The sequence below is a fragment of the Corvus kubaryi genome, unplaced genomic scaffold (genome assembly GCF_017639235.1).
Source record: "Corvus kubaryi isolate FWS band 111438036 unplaced genomic scaffold, C.kubaryi_AGA036_p1.0 65458, whole genome shotgun sequence".
Lineage (NCBI taxonomy): Eukaryota > Metazoa > Chordata > Aves > Passeriformes > Corvidae > Corvus > Corvus kubaryi.
Genome location: NW_024582016.1, coordinates 123,764 through 136,533, shown reverse-complemented (window position 1 = coordinate 136,533; position 12,770 = coordinate 123,764). Strand labels below are relative to the sequence as shown.

Below are 12,770 nucleotides of genomic sequence, written 5' to 3'. Positions count from 1 at the left end.
ATCAAAAATTCTTGATGAAAACATTTATAAAATACCCCAAATCTGGGACATTGTTTACCCGGAAAACATGTTAATAGTGAATGGATTTTAATTGAGTATGAATATATAGTGGTACATTCTCCTGCCTCCTATTAGAGGACTAAGGAGGAATTATTCTTAAATTTTATGGGTGCAAAACCCCCAAGTTCTGGCCTGGATAAAAGCTGCAAATGAAAGCTGTATTTAGATCTTGTTAAGCCACATAAAAAGAAAAGTTCAATACTGCTGTATTTATTTTTCTTCAACTCATGAGGACAAGCAGAAAGAAATTAAATTGTTGTTTTAGCTTTAAATTAAATCCAACATGTTTTAAATGGTCACAAACCAAAATTATAGCTTCTTGTTGACTAACCACAAAACACAGCTTTTCTTTAGACAACAGTAAAGCATTTGGAACAAGAATTAAACACCCTCATTCAGTGAACAAAAACTGAACAAAGTTGCACAAAGTTGTGCATTTCATTAGAACATTTTGAATATCAAATTGAAAACATGATGTGACTATTAATAAAGATTCTGCTGTTGAAAATAAAAAGCGCTGAGAAGTTCAGAAGAAATTTCTGTGCAGTATTAGCTCTGAACACCTGAAGAATGCTGTAACAGAAGTTTTGGCTATTACAATTCCTACTTATTGAAATCAATAGGGAGTTATTTGAGCCTACATCTGTGAAAAAAGAATGGAGAAAACCACTGTGCCATCACCTTACAAAAAGTACGACTTACTACATCTGCTATGTAACTGTTCTCTAGTCAGCAGAGAGACAAAGCGAAATGTGTTTAGAGACTAAACAAGGATCCTCATGTTCCATGGAATACCTAGTTTATCACAGCAGTGTTCCTAAAATATCTTGTATGGGATGAGAATTTCTTTGGAACATACCCATGAGAAGAGCTGATTTTCTTGGATGAGAACAACCTGTTTAAATACTAGCTTCTTGTGACCAAATGGAAGGTCAGAGCTGCGCAAGAAATAGAACTGTGACTGTAGACTACAGATGCTACAGGCACTGGGAAACCTCTGATGTATTAAGGAATTTCAGGGACAACAGATGGACATGTTTGGATCTGCTGAGCATTCAAGCTTCCCACTGAACTGCTTATTAACTTCAGGACTACAACAAAAGTCTAACAAAGCAAGAAATCTTACAGGACTTCTCTCGTCTTTCCCAGAGGCAACAGGCACTTTCGCAGTTTCATTTCAGGTAGGATAATGGGATGGAAGCCATAATGGTGACATCACTCAGCACAAACAGTTGAAATAGCTTATTTATGCTGTGGCCATTAATGTGTGCTAAAGGAAACATTTCCAAGTGAAAGTGCTCTATGTATAGAAGAAATGAGTGTCTCTACCAAGTAATGCAGTGTGACATTAAAATAGATTAAAAAACTTAAAAGAACCCACCGACTCTTTTCTGCTCATAGTTTTGCTTTGGGAACGTGAGCGGGAGATGGTGCTGAAAAAGGAATCCTTTTTTGATGCAGACAAAGGTGGAGATCCTGTAAATTCACGTCCTCCAGACAAGCTCTCTATGCTTGGAGATGAACTGATGATTTTTGAACTTTGGCCTGTAAAGCAAGTATAAAAACCCAAAAGAGTTAATCAATGGGCATTTTCTTTTCCCCACAAATACTTCCTTGTCTTAACTGACATTGACTAGGAGTCACAGACAGCTCAACACAGAATGAAATGTTGAAGTGTGTCAGCATGCACTGAGAGATTGAAGGACTGTTCTCACATGGAACTTAATTTCTGTATGAGAGAAGAACACAAAATCTTTGTGTATATATAAATATATACACAAACATACACTAGTACATACCTATATCTATATATATGCTAAATTATGTGTATATATATACACACACAAATACATACATATATATATAAATACCACCTCACTATATGCACCCTAGTATATCCACAGACTGAGGACCTTCATGCCCTGTGTGGCAAAATGAGAGAAGTACCATCTCATAACAAAAAAAAAATCTGATGTCATCAACACTACAATGGAAATAGTCTTTTCCAGCTATAAAACATGGCAAAGAATGCTCAGAACAAGAACTTCAGATTCCAAAAGTGGGTTGGACACTGAAGATCTAGATCACAATATTTAGACTTTAAACAGGAAAAAAAGTAAGTTAAGTTTGGAAATAAATTTAAGTTCTCATGCTTCAAATTTTAAGACCATCTCCGCCTAACAGACACTTCGATGAAGTCTACCAGTAACTTACTCTCATTTCATGGAGCTTTTGAAGAGAATCTAGCATTGTCCACTATCATAGTGAAGACATCTGGGGAAAAGCCTGGGCTAGTTCACCATGGCAGTCAGGCAGCCTCTGATAAGGACCATTTCTTCTAGTTCAGGCTTACAAAGTGTTTTCAAATATTTAAATTAAAGTTTTGTTTTCATTAGGAAATATCCCCCAGTATGTCAGTTTTCATCAACTTTCATTAAGAAAATGTAGCCTTAGGAGAGATGCTAGTTTAAAAAATCTTTTTATCATGTGTATGATGAAGTCAAGATAGAATGACTCCATGAAACTGTAGAGTTTTCCATCCTGGAAAAAAGTTAAATAGCACATAAAGCTAATGCTCAAGAACTCTTCCTGTCTATTGTTTGATGGCTATTCTGATGAGAGGGTTTATGTTCTCCTTTTTCCTTTCCTTTGTTTTTGGCGTGCTTTCATGCTACCATCTATAGCATCAAGTATGATCCTCTGCAACTAAATCATTCACATTTTCTTAAGGGAATAATTACAGATTTATTTGAAATACACTTTTTGCAAGGAGACTGCTAACTGCAAAGACATCGAACTAGCAAAGAACAAAACGTGACATTGAATAAACAGACCTTAAACGACAAAACTCATGAAAGGATCTGGGTTTAATATTCTAAACATTTTCTAGAAGAAAACTCATATAAACTGCTTCCTATCTTGTCATTCATTCTCTGTCGCTTTATTCTGCCTACCTCTCCCATGACCCTCCTACATTTTATGTCCTGCTTCTCATGCTTCTGTGGACCTTCCTGTCTGCCTCCACCTCTTCTTCAGATCCCTCCACACTGTCTCTTCTGCAACTTCTTATTCTAACTTTTTACTTTATATAGTCTTTACTTCCCACCAACTGCATCCAACTGGATTTTTCTTTTTCTTCACAGTCCTCCTCCAGGCACTTACTACCTACCACTTAGTCTGAGGAGTTTCCTTAAGAGTTTCCTTAAGATAGAGGCTGTTGTAGATCTCACTTAACTTTTGCTTTCACATTTTATAGAAAAATGGGATATGCATTAATCAGGTATACTGTAAATAATCCTGGAGATGAAAAAAGAGAAAACACTGCATGGCAAACAGCAAAAATAATTCACTCACATGGAAATTTTTAGAAGATTTCTAATTTTAGGATAAAATCATGTCACTTGGCAACACCATTATCCTTACAGTTGCCTTTATGTAAGAAAAAGACTTTTTATGCATTTCGTAGTGGCAATTTACAATGGAAGTGTGGTTTTGCAGTAGGTAAACTTAAAAATAGTCTTGGAACAGATGGAATCACATGTTTTAGCAAATAAAGCATTTATAAAAGCAATTCACACAGCTAAGCAAGAGCAGCCAATATAAATGCTAAATGTAAAAAAAAATCTATTTGGTGGACAGAGTAAAGTGTAACAGGAAAGTATTTATTAAGTGTACATCAGATTAAATAGCCTCTCTTTACCATCCTAGTAATAAGAAGATATATTCCCGATAGGGTCAAGATTGAAAAAAAACCAACAAAAAAAGTTAAACAATGAGCAAAGTGTATTTTTCACGTACTCTTCACTGCATGGCCTGCACTTAACACACTTCACCTGCAAATAAGCAGATTATGTGAAAAAAATTCACAGAAAATATTGAGAGAAGAACACTTTATATATAACTGAGGAACCCACACACATGAAAAATACACATTGCTAAAAAAATGGAAAAAAATGATGTGTGAAGATTTTTTTTGCATACTCTTTCAGCTCTATCTATAAAAATATAGTAAAAAATTGAAAAGACAGAGAAATGTCCTCATGGCCACTGCAAATAGCTACACTTCAAAAGATGGATCACAGTTCAGAGGAACAGAATATGCAACTACTTTCATAGCCAAACAAGATTTTGTAGATAGAACAACACAACTGTCCTAAAAGGGAATTTGCCCAAATAACACCAAGAGCTTTAAACAATCTGGTTCTTATGGCCTATAAAATATATAATAAAAATAAAAAGTAAGAGCCATACAAGATCTAGTTTAACTACGACAGAGATACAGTAAACCAGAAGTGATAAAAATACTATATCTGTATGTTTTATACCCAAGTAAGAAGAACGGCTAGGATGCATCCGGTCCTTCTGCAAGAATAAGCAAATCTGGGAAAACTATCATTAGGAAACACTATCTTTTTATTCTGAATCTAATCCTGTGAACAGTGCTGTGACATGGATTATTTGGGGATATGATTGAGAAGACAGAAAGAACAGCACTTATGAATAATTACAGTATGTTGCAAGTCATAAAGCAGAATTCTTGGATTGTGATAGGCTTTTCTATTTTCCAGAGGCGTCATTGTTTTTACAACTCCAAATAAGAAAGCCAAAAGACATGTCACACCAAACGTATGTGTTTTCCTTAATGTGGGGGAGAAAAAGAAAAAAAGGCATGTATGATTTTCCCAAAACAGAAATTTAATGAATCACAGAATATTCTGACTTGGAAGGGACCCACAAGGATCATCGAGTCCAACTCTTAAACGAAGCGTCTTCAACAACATTTAACGGAGTCACCATGTTTCTTCTGAAGTCCTTCAGATGTATTATTTATGCACCAAGGCCTTAACAACCCTCACATGACTTTGGAAACAACACTGTAGCACCAACGCGCAGATTTTGGGATCTTAGGACAATGACACAAATGCCATTTGTACCTTCTCCGTTGTGTGTCTTACTGATTCTACATATTTCTTAATGTGCAGTGTGGTACATTCTGCTCACTCAATAGCTTCACAAGAAGGTAATGGGATACGAGTTTCTAATTTTGGGTTATTCCTCAGGAAAAAAAAAAAGAAGAAAAAGAAAAATGAAGTCTTACCCCTCATGTAGAATCAAAATTCATGAAATTTGCAATAAAGTACAGTTAATAACCAGACAACTCCATGTCTTTCTTCTTTAGCAGCTTAATCACCAACCTGAGAACACCACTGAATCAAAACTCTCATTTTCATCTACTCATTCTGTCAATATCAGATAAATACAATATGGCTCCTTAAAAAAAAATGGAGAAATTTAATCTTTGACCATCTAAGCATATACCAGAAGGTCCTAAAATCTATATAAAACAGGCTGAATAAACCCCATAAACATGGAAATCAAATACATGCCTATGAAGCACACAGAACAAATACGTAAGGATCCCTGACGCAGCAGTCAGAACACATTACTGTGTAGGATGTCTCAAAAATATATTTATGCACATTAAAATGCATAAATAGTTCACAGTAATGATGCACAGGATTTCACACTCTAAAAATACATCCATTTCTGAGGCAAAAAGGAGCAACGTTATCTCCATGTGCTGGCTTCTAAGTGGCTCACAACTTGAGTGTTGCTAATGACACTGGGACTGACCCCAGGGTTACAAATACTCTGCCTGAAAGTCATTTGGAAAACACACAGATGTGGCAATGGAAAAAGGGACCAACCTGTTGGTATTGTGGAGACCTACGACGTCTTGAAAAGAATGATAATTTAAATTTAATGTGATCAATAATAAGGCCATATAATAAAGTAAAAGGTGATGCTGAGGAAGAGAAGACTTACAATAAAAGGAAAGTGAGCTTCAGATCTTACTAAGTTTGAGTTAAATTATGGGGGATATAATCAGGAACTTCGGAGGTCCCTGCTAAAATATATGAAAAATCAGAGGAAGATGCAAAAAAGACACACAAAACTGATGGCTCATTCTGTTTGGTCCCTACAGAGGAAAAGAATAGCTTTCATAATTATAAGGAGAGCAAGGACAAAGATACCAAGAAGAACAGAAGTATGGCACCATATATAATTCAAAACCATTCAGATCTGCTCATCTGTCTGTATTGGCCATAGTCAGGATGTAGGGTATTAAAATTTGCAAAAAGAATGAGATGAGTTTTATGAAACTTTTCAGATAAATTAGTTTCCCTTTTTCTCCTACAGTGAAATTGGAACAAAGGCTTCCAGCACTTTTAAAATTCATTCAAGCCACCTCATCACACAAATCCATATGCTTTTTATTTCATCCAAGGCAGGTAAGTCAAGTGCACTACAGTAGACATTTGGTCCAAAATACCTGCCCCAAATATAACAAGAGGGAAGTAATGCAGCTAAAAGGGACAGTGATGGTGGAATTGCCCCCCCATGACAGAGTGTGAAATGGGCTACAAAGTGCAAGCACATAGAGATTTGTAACGCAGATGGACGCTGACGCACAGCGGATGCCAGTGAGGGGACACAGACACAGAGACACACACATGCACAGACACACACACAGAGACACACACAGATACAGACACACACACCACACAGACACACACACGGGCAGACACACATACACACACACAGACACACACGGACACACAGACACACACACAGACACAGACAGACACAGAGACACACACACACAGATACAGACACACACACACAGATACAGACACACACACCACACAGACACACACACGGACACGGGCAGACACACATACACAGACATACACGGACACACACAGACACACAGACACAGATGGACACAGAGACACACACAGAGACACAGACACACACAGAGACACACACATAGACACACAGACAGACACAGACGGACACACAGAGACACACACACAGACACAGACAAACACACAGACACAGACGCAGACACAGACACACACACAGACAGACACAGAGACAAACACAGAGACACATTCAGAGACAGACACACACAGACAGACACACAGACACGGACACACAGACAGATACAGACACACAGGGACACACACAGAGACACAGACACAGAGACGCAGACGCAGACACACACACACAGACAGACACAGACACATTCAGAGACAAACACAGAGACACATTCAGAGACAGACACACAGACAGACAGACAAGGACACACAGACAGATACAGACAGACACAGACACACACACAGACACACACGCACAGAGACAGACAGACAGAGACACACACACAGACACACACACACACACAGACACAGACACAGACACACACACAGACAGACACAGACACACACACACACGCACAGAGCGGTCGGGAGGGACGCGGCGCAGCCGAGCTCTCTCCCGGCACAACAGCGGCGCTCGGTGGAGGGACAGTGGCAGTGACGGCGGGCGCCGCCCGGGCCTACCTGTGGTGGCCGGGGGTTGCTGCTGGGCCTGGGCCGGCCCCGGCGGCGCCGCCTCGCCCGCCTCGCCTGGCAAACAAACAACAGCGTTAGCGCGGCCCCGCCGCTGCAGCTCGCCGGAGGGAAGAGCCGCAGCTTTGGGGGTTCAGCCGGAGCACCCTGCTTTGAACAGAAAGGACATTGTGAGAGAGCCCTGTAGGGACAGGCAAAAGGAAACGGGAAGGTTGGATAACCAGCAGTCATAGGCTGCAGAACCCCAGGGCTTTTAAGCGATGATTTAGATAAAAATCTAAACTTAATGAAAGAGTCAAAACCGTTTTGTCGCTGGCACTTTACACAGACAGTGTCATTCTGCGATTTGGGAGCATCACGGAATGGCTGAGGTTGGAAGAGACCACTGGAGGTCACCTGGCCCAAGCCCCCTGCTCAAGCAGGGTCCCCTAGAGCACATTACCCAGGACTGTGTCCTGGTGGCTTTTGAGTATCTCCAGGAAAGGGTACTCCACAACTTCTCTGGGCAATCTGTTCCAATGCACGGTCACTTGCACAGTAAAGAAGTTCTCCCTCACGTTCAGGTGGAATTTCCTGTGCATCAGTTTCTGCCCATTGCCTCTTGTCCTACTGCTTGGCACCACCAAGAAGAGCCTGGCTCCATCCTCCTCACACCTCCATTTAGATACTATCCCCTCTCTATCTTCTCTTCTCCAGGCTAAACAGTTCCAGCTCCCTCAGCTTTCCCGTAAGTGAGGTGCTTCAGCCCCCTAATCTTCTTTGGAGCCCTCCACTGGACTCACTCCATGTCTCTCTTGGAGAGACACTCCATGAGATGCTCAGAACCTGTATCCTTACTGTCAAAAAATTTCATAATTACCTAATAATATGTATATTTATATGTTTTTAGAAAAGGAAAATAACCCCATTTGTCAATCTGTGTTTTATTCCTTTTTGTACTCAGTTCTGCTATTAATAAGGACAATTTCTTTATCCATATGAAAAGCATACTCATTTTCTAGAGACACTTCATAAATAATTCTAAATAGGGGGATCATGTCTTTAGGGCATACACAGTGACTGCGGAAATTCTGCTTGTGTTACAATAAATGCCACAGTAGTATCAACTCATAAAAACAAACAGTAGCCTGGAAACTGTTTAAATAGCTAATCACAGTTTTGGCAGAATTTTGTCTTCGAACTGGTCCTCTAATATGTCCTAGTGGTTAAGCTGCACTCAAATCAAAAGCCTTTTGGGTTTCACTGTGAAATGACCTAGAAGGAAAACTGTATCTGGCGCTATCAAGGAGGAAGAAAAAGAGAAATGCTTTTCTTTCTTGGCAATGCACTGCCATTTGGTAATCAAAGAATATCCAGTTTCTGAATGATGAAGGATCCACTGGAACACAAAGGGCAATGATTCTGCTTTTTTCCCATGGTTTTTCCATTATCAGTATTTTTATCTTTCAAAATAACCACCTCAACTGAAAATCCAATGAACTTAATATTTGAATTCAACTTTTGTGCCAACAAATTACTTCACTGTGCAGGATCAAGAGAATATTTCAATCCCTCTTCTGTTAGCAGGCTATCTTGCATTAAGTAATCAGTAATGATACCCGATCTTGTTCTGTGCTGAGGACAGCCTGAATGGGATTAATATATTATTAGGAGGAACTGAATTTCCAATTAGGTGTCTGGATACTTTGTTCAACTGTGATTTGTAATGCTGAAGACTCATCTGGAATTACAGGCTTGCAATTATGGTTGGGTTTTTCCATTTACATTATCTAAATTATATGCATTTTTTTCTTACAGAAATTCAGCAAGTACCAAAACTTTGGACTAAGAAATAATTACAACTGATCATGTAACCCAATCATCCCTCATCTAGAGTATGGCAACATGAATGATAGCTGGTTTGTGAGTGGTAACTCTGTTGAAATAGAGCTGTTAAAGCTGGGATAGGATTATTTTGACAGTCCTGCAAGGTGTTTTGTTTACCAAGGACTTCTTCACAAAGTAGATCAACCAATTAATTTAATCTCTTCAAACTTACAAATCTCTACAATATTAATTTAAATTATCAGCACTACTTGAGCATTCAAAACCTGAAAGGACCAATACAAGAAAAATGGATGACTTATTTTACGGCTTGATGCCTGTAAGATTTACAGCACTTTGGCCTGGTGCACTGTCCAACTGAACATCTGTCAATATTAGATCAACTGGAAGTGCAAATGTCTATCAATTTAAATCCTAAATCCATGCCTCTGCCCACCTCAGCTAAATAACCAAGCTCCAGGAGGCTGAGAGCTGAAAACACAGCGAAGAACAAGAACAGGAGACAATTAGTGACAGCTAGTTAGCAACTTGGGAGCGTTGGATTTCCAAACCATGCTAAATAGCTTTTAGATACTCAGAACCTACAGCAGAATCCAGAGCTAGAAAAAAACCAGTGTAGAAGCTAAAAAGTTCAGCACAAACATGGGTGGAACAAGTACACTTCTGAGAGTAAATCCTAAATCTCAATGCCTGGGATAGAAGTGCTGGCAGCTTCTCATAGCTGTGGAGAGTGCCCTCATTCACTGGAGTTGCTGTACCGCTCTTTCTTGAGGTGGTGTTATTGTCCTCCACGGAACTGAAAAGACTTAATCTTGCTTTTAAGGTGTGATGGAGATTGTGTAGAGTTGTTTACAGATGTTCCTGCATCAAACTTCAAAAGGCTTTTTAGCCTGTCTCCACCACAGTGTCATTGCAAATAGGGATTTTTTTTGCTAAATATTTAAACTTACTTCAGAGAGAATTCACTGGGGAGCCTCTAAAACACTTCATATTTCCTTTTGTTATTTTTTGTGTGTCTTTAAAAATATAGATTATGGCACTTGCAAACATAGCTGCCATAATTTAAAATTTCTATACAATTATAGGCAAAATACTTATAACTGTACAGGTCTGGAACAACAAGCATGGCACAAAAATGTAAAAAAAACCTCTGTCATCTGAACCTATTAAAAAAATAGTATATTTACATTTTGTTGCCCTTAAATTACTTCTGCAAAGGCTGTACCAAATATGGATAGACAGAATACACTAAGAAGAAGCTGCAGTATGTTTTTTCCTCTTACCATGAAAATGCTTTATGCCCTACATCATAAATTCTTCGTAACTTTACCAAATCTCCATATCCCTGTTGATAGAGAAATATGTGCACAGCTTGTACATGACAATGACCAAGCATAACTACAATTTTTTATTCTGATTCTTGTATGGAAAGTATCAGGTGCATTTCCTGACGATACAACATGTTAATTGGCACATATAACAAGCCATCCTTTAGCAGCCACATCAAGATAAAGCAACAATCAGCTCCATCTATATAGAAGTTGCTTCAAATTAAATGCTTTTATTATATTAAGCAGGGAAAGAAACAGCCACCCAAGGACCACTTTTAAACTCAGGAGGGAAAAAGAGAATAATGTGATAAGGGAACTATGGAAAACTTTTAAAAAAGCAAAGAGAAAGTCTCTCCGAAACGGTGTAAATAATTTTATTCTACACCTAATTTTACTTCCATTGTTGTGACAGGATTTGCATCAAAGTTTCACTGCACTTCAGTTTCACTGTAAAACCCTTGCTGGAGCAATTTCTGAGATTCTTCGGTGATTCTGAGAGAAGCTGCATATATGGATTTTGCCAAGCAGCTGCAGTGGCCCTTGCAGAAATGCCTGTATGTGTCTGCTCCAAAAGAACAGCTGCACCTTTCAGTTCTGCTCCCTCAGTGTCTGCTGGAGATGCCATGCATCATGGAAGGACCTTTGGACCATATGGGTGCCACAGGAAAGAGAAGGAACACCAACTTCAGCTATGAAGTGTTATTTCCCTTCTCTCACACTTTCAAATCTGGTGAAAAAAAAAGATGCAATCCTATGCAATGGTTCAGGGCAACCAGCACCAGCCCTCAAGCTCATAATCATGACACTGGGTGAGTTGCCAAATGCAGCAGATACTGTTTTGCTCTACATACTCCTTGAAAAGCACATACTGCCATGGGCTGGCTGAAGATGAAAAGCAGTAACCTACCTTGAGCGTGGCAGAGTATAGCAAACAACTACCAAAGCTGAGCTTGTGAGTTTGTTGTTTGAGTAAGCTGTCCTCAAGAAATATAAGAAGAAAGGCTTAAGAAAAAGATGCAGCGTTTACTAAATAAAATGCAGAGGGCCATCACAAATTACTAAAAGATAAATTCATGCTATGGCTCAAATAATTTCTTAAATAAGCTCCGCACATTCTAAAGGGAATAAGAATTTGTTTATGAACAATTACTCTCTAACTTCCTTCACTTATTATTATGTATTTACCTAATACTGTTATGCATGGGATTTTTTGCCAATAACCTGAAAAAACATATATGAAATTAGTTTCCCAGTTAAAAATAAGTTGCATTTAAAAACCTGAAAAATTACTTGGCTCATGTTTATGGTAATGATGTAGTTTGTTGGTCTGTCTGATGCAGTTTCTGGTTAATATATTTTTAAAGGTTCAAAACTTCTTACAGTATTTGTATATTCTTGAGATAACATCTAATTCTGTATTGCACTGCAAATGTGCTGTTGTACTTGGCATAGGCATCCTGCCTAACAAAATACTTTTTTTTGCTGTTTCCTCCAAATATGTACACGCTGATATAAAAATCAATAGAAGAAAGAACTTTCTTCAGCCCTGAAGATGTACGACAAAGCTTCCCTCAGTCACGGCACTGCCACACCTCTCCCCTTTACCTTTGCCCAGCTGAACTGGCATGCTTTCAGACTTCATCATCCTCTGCTGCTGTGACTGGTGGTGGTGCTGCTGCTGCTGGTGGTGCTGCTGGGGCTGGGGGACTTCCACTGTGCTCCTGGTTGGCATTGAAGAGGGAGGGAAGCTGCTCCCGCCGGCAGGAGTGCCCACTGCCCCACCTGAAGCCATGGCTGGAGCAATGAGCTTTCGGCCAAAATTCAGTAAGCTGTTGGAGACTTTGTTAATGTTCAGAGGGGCGGCCTTAGCACTGGCACTGAGAAAAGAAGAGGAGAAATTATCACATCATTGCCAATGGTTTGGACAGGAACAGCCATACATGCATCATTCTTCAAAACTGGGAGATAAAAGTCCAAGATTTGAATGTTACAAAGAAGGTGTTTTACTACAGTTGCACTGGAATACACACAGAGACCAGAGACCACAGGGACTGGGTGTGGTATGCATGGTGTGGTATGCATTTTTTCCAACCAGTAGTGGACAAAATTTTTGGTCCTTCTCCTTGAAAAATGCAGACTAACC

At 39.2% G+C, this 12,770-nt stretch overlaps 1 protein-coding gene across 1 annotated transcript in view; it reads right to left on the bottom strand.

The window, feature by feature from the left end:
• Window positions 1-354: 354 nt before the first annotated feature.
• The window catches only part of LOC121673490 (TBC1 domain family member 5-like), a 116,855-nt gene continuing 104,439 nt past the window's right edge, over window positions 355-12,770 (bottom strand). Inside the window, exons 14-16 of the mRNA XM_042046825.1 lie at window positions 12,233-12,504; window positions 7,464-7,529; window positions 355-1,605 (exon numbers count right to left, since the gene is read on the bottom strand). Coding sequence (XP_041902759.1) covers window positions 1,409-1,605; window positions 7,464-7,529; window positions 12,233-12,504 — 535 coding nt within the window. The 3' untranslated portion in view covers window positions 355-1,408. The remainder of the gene's footprint in view (window positions 1,606-7,463; window positions 7,530-12,232; window positions 12,505-12,770) is intronic.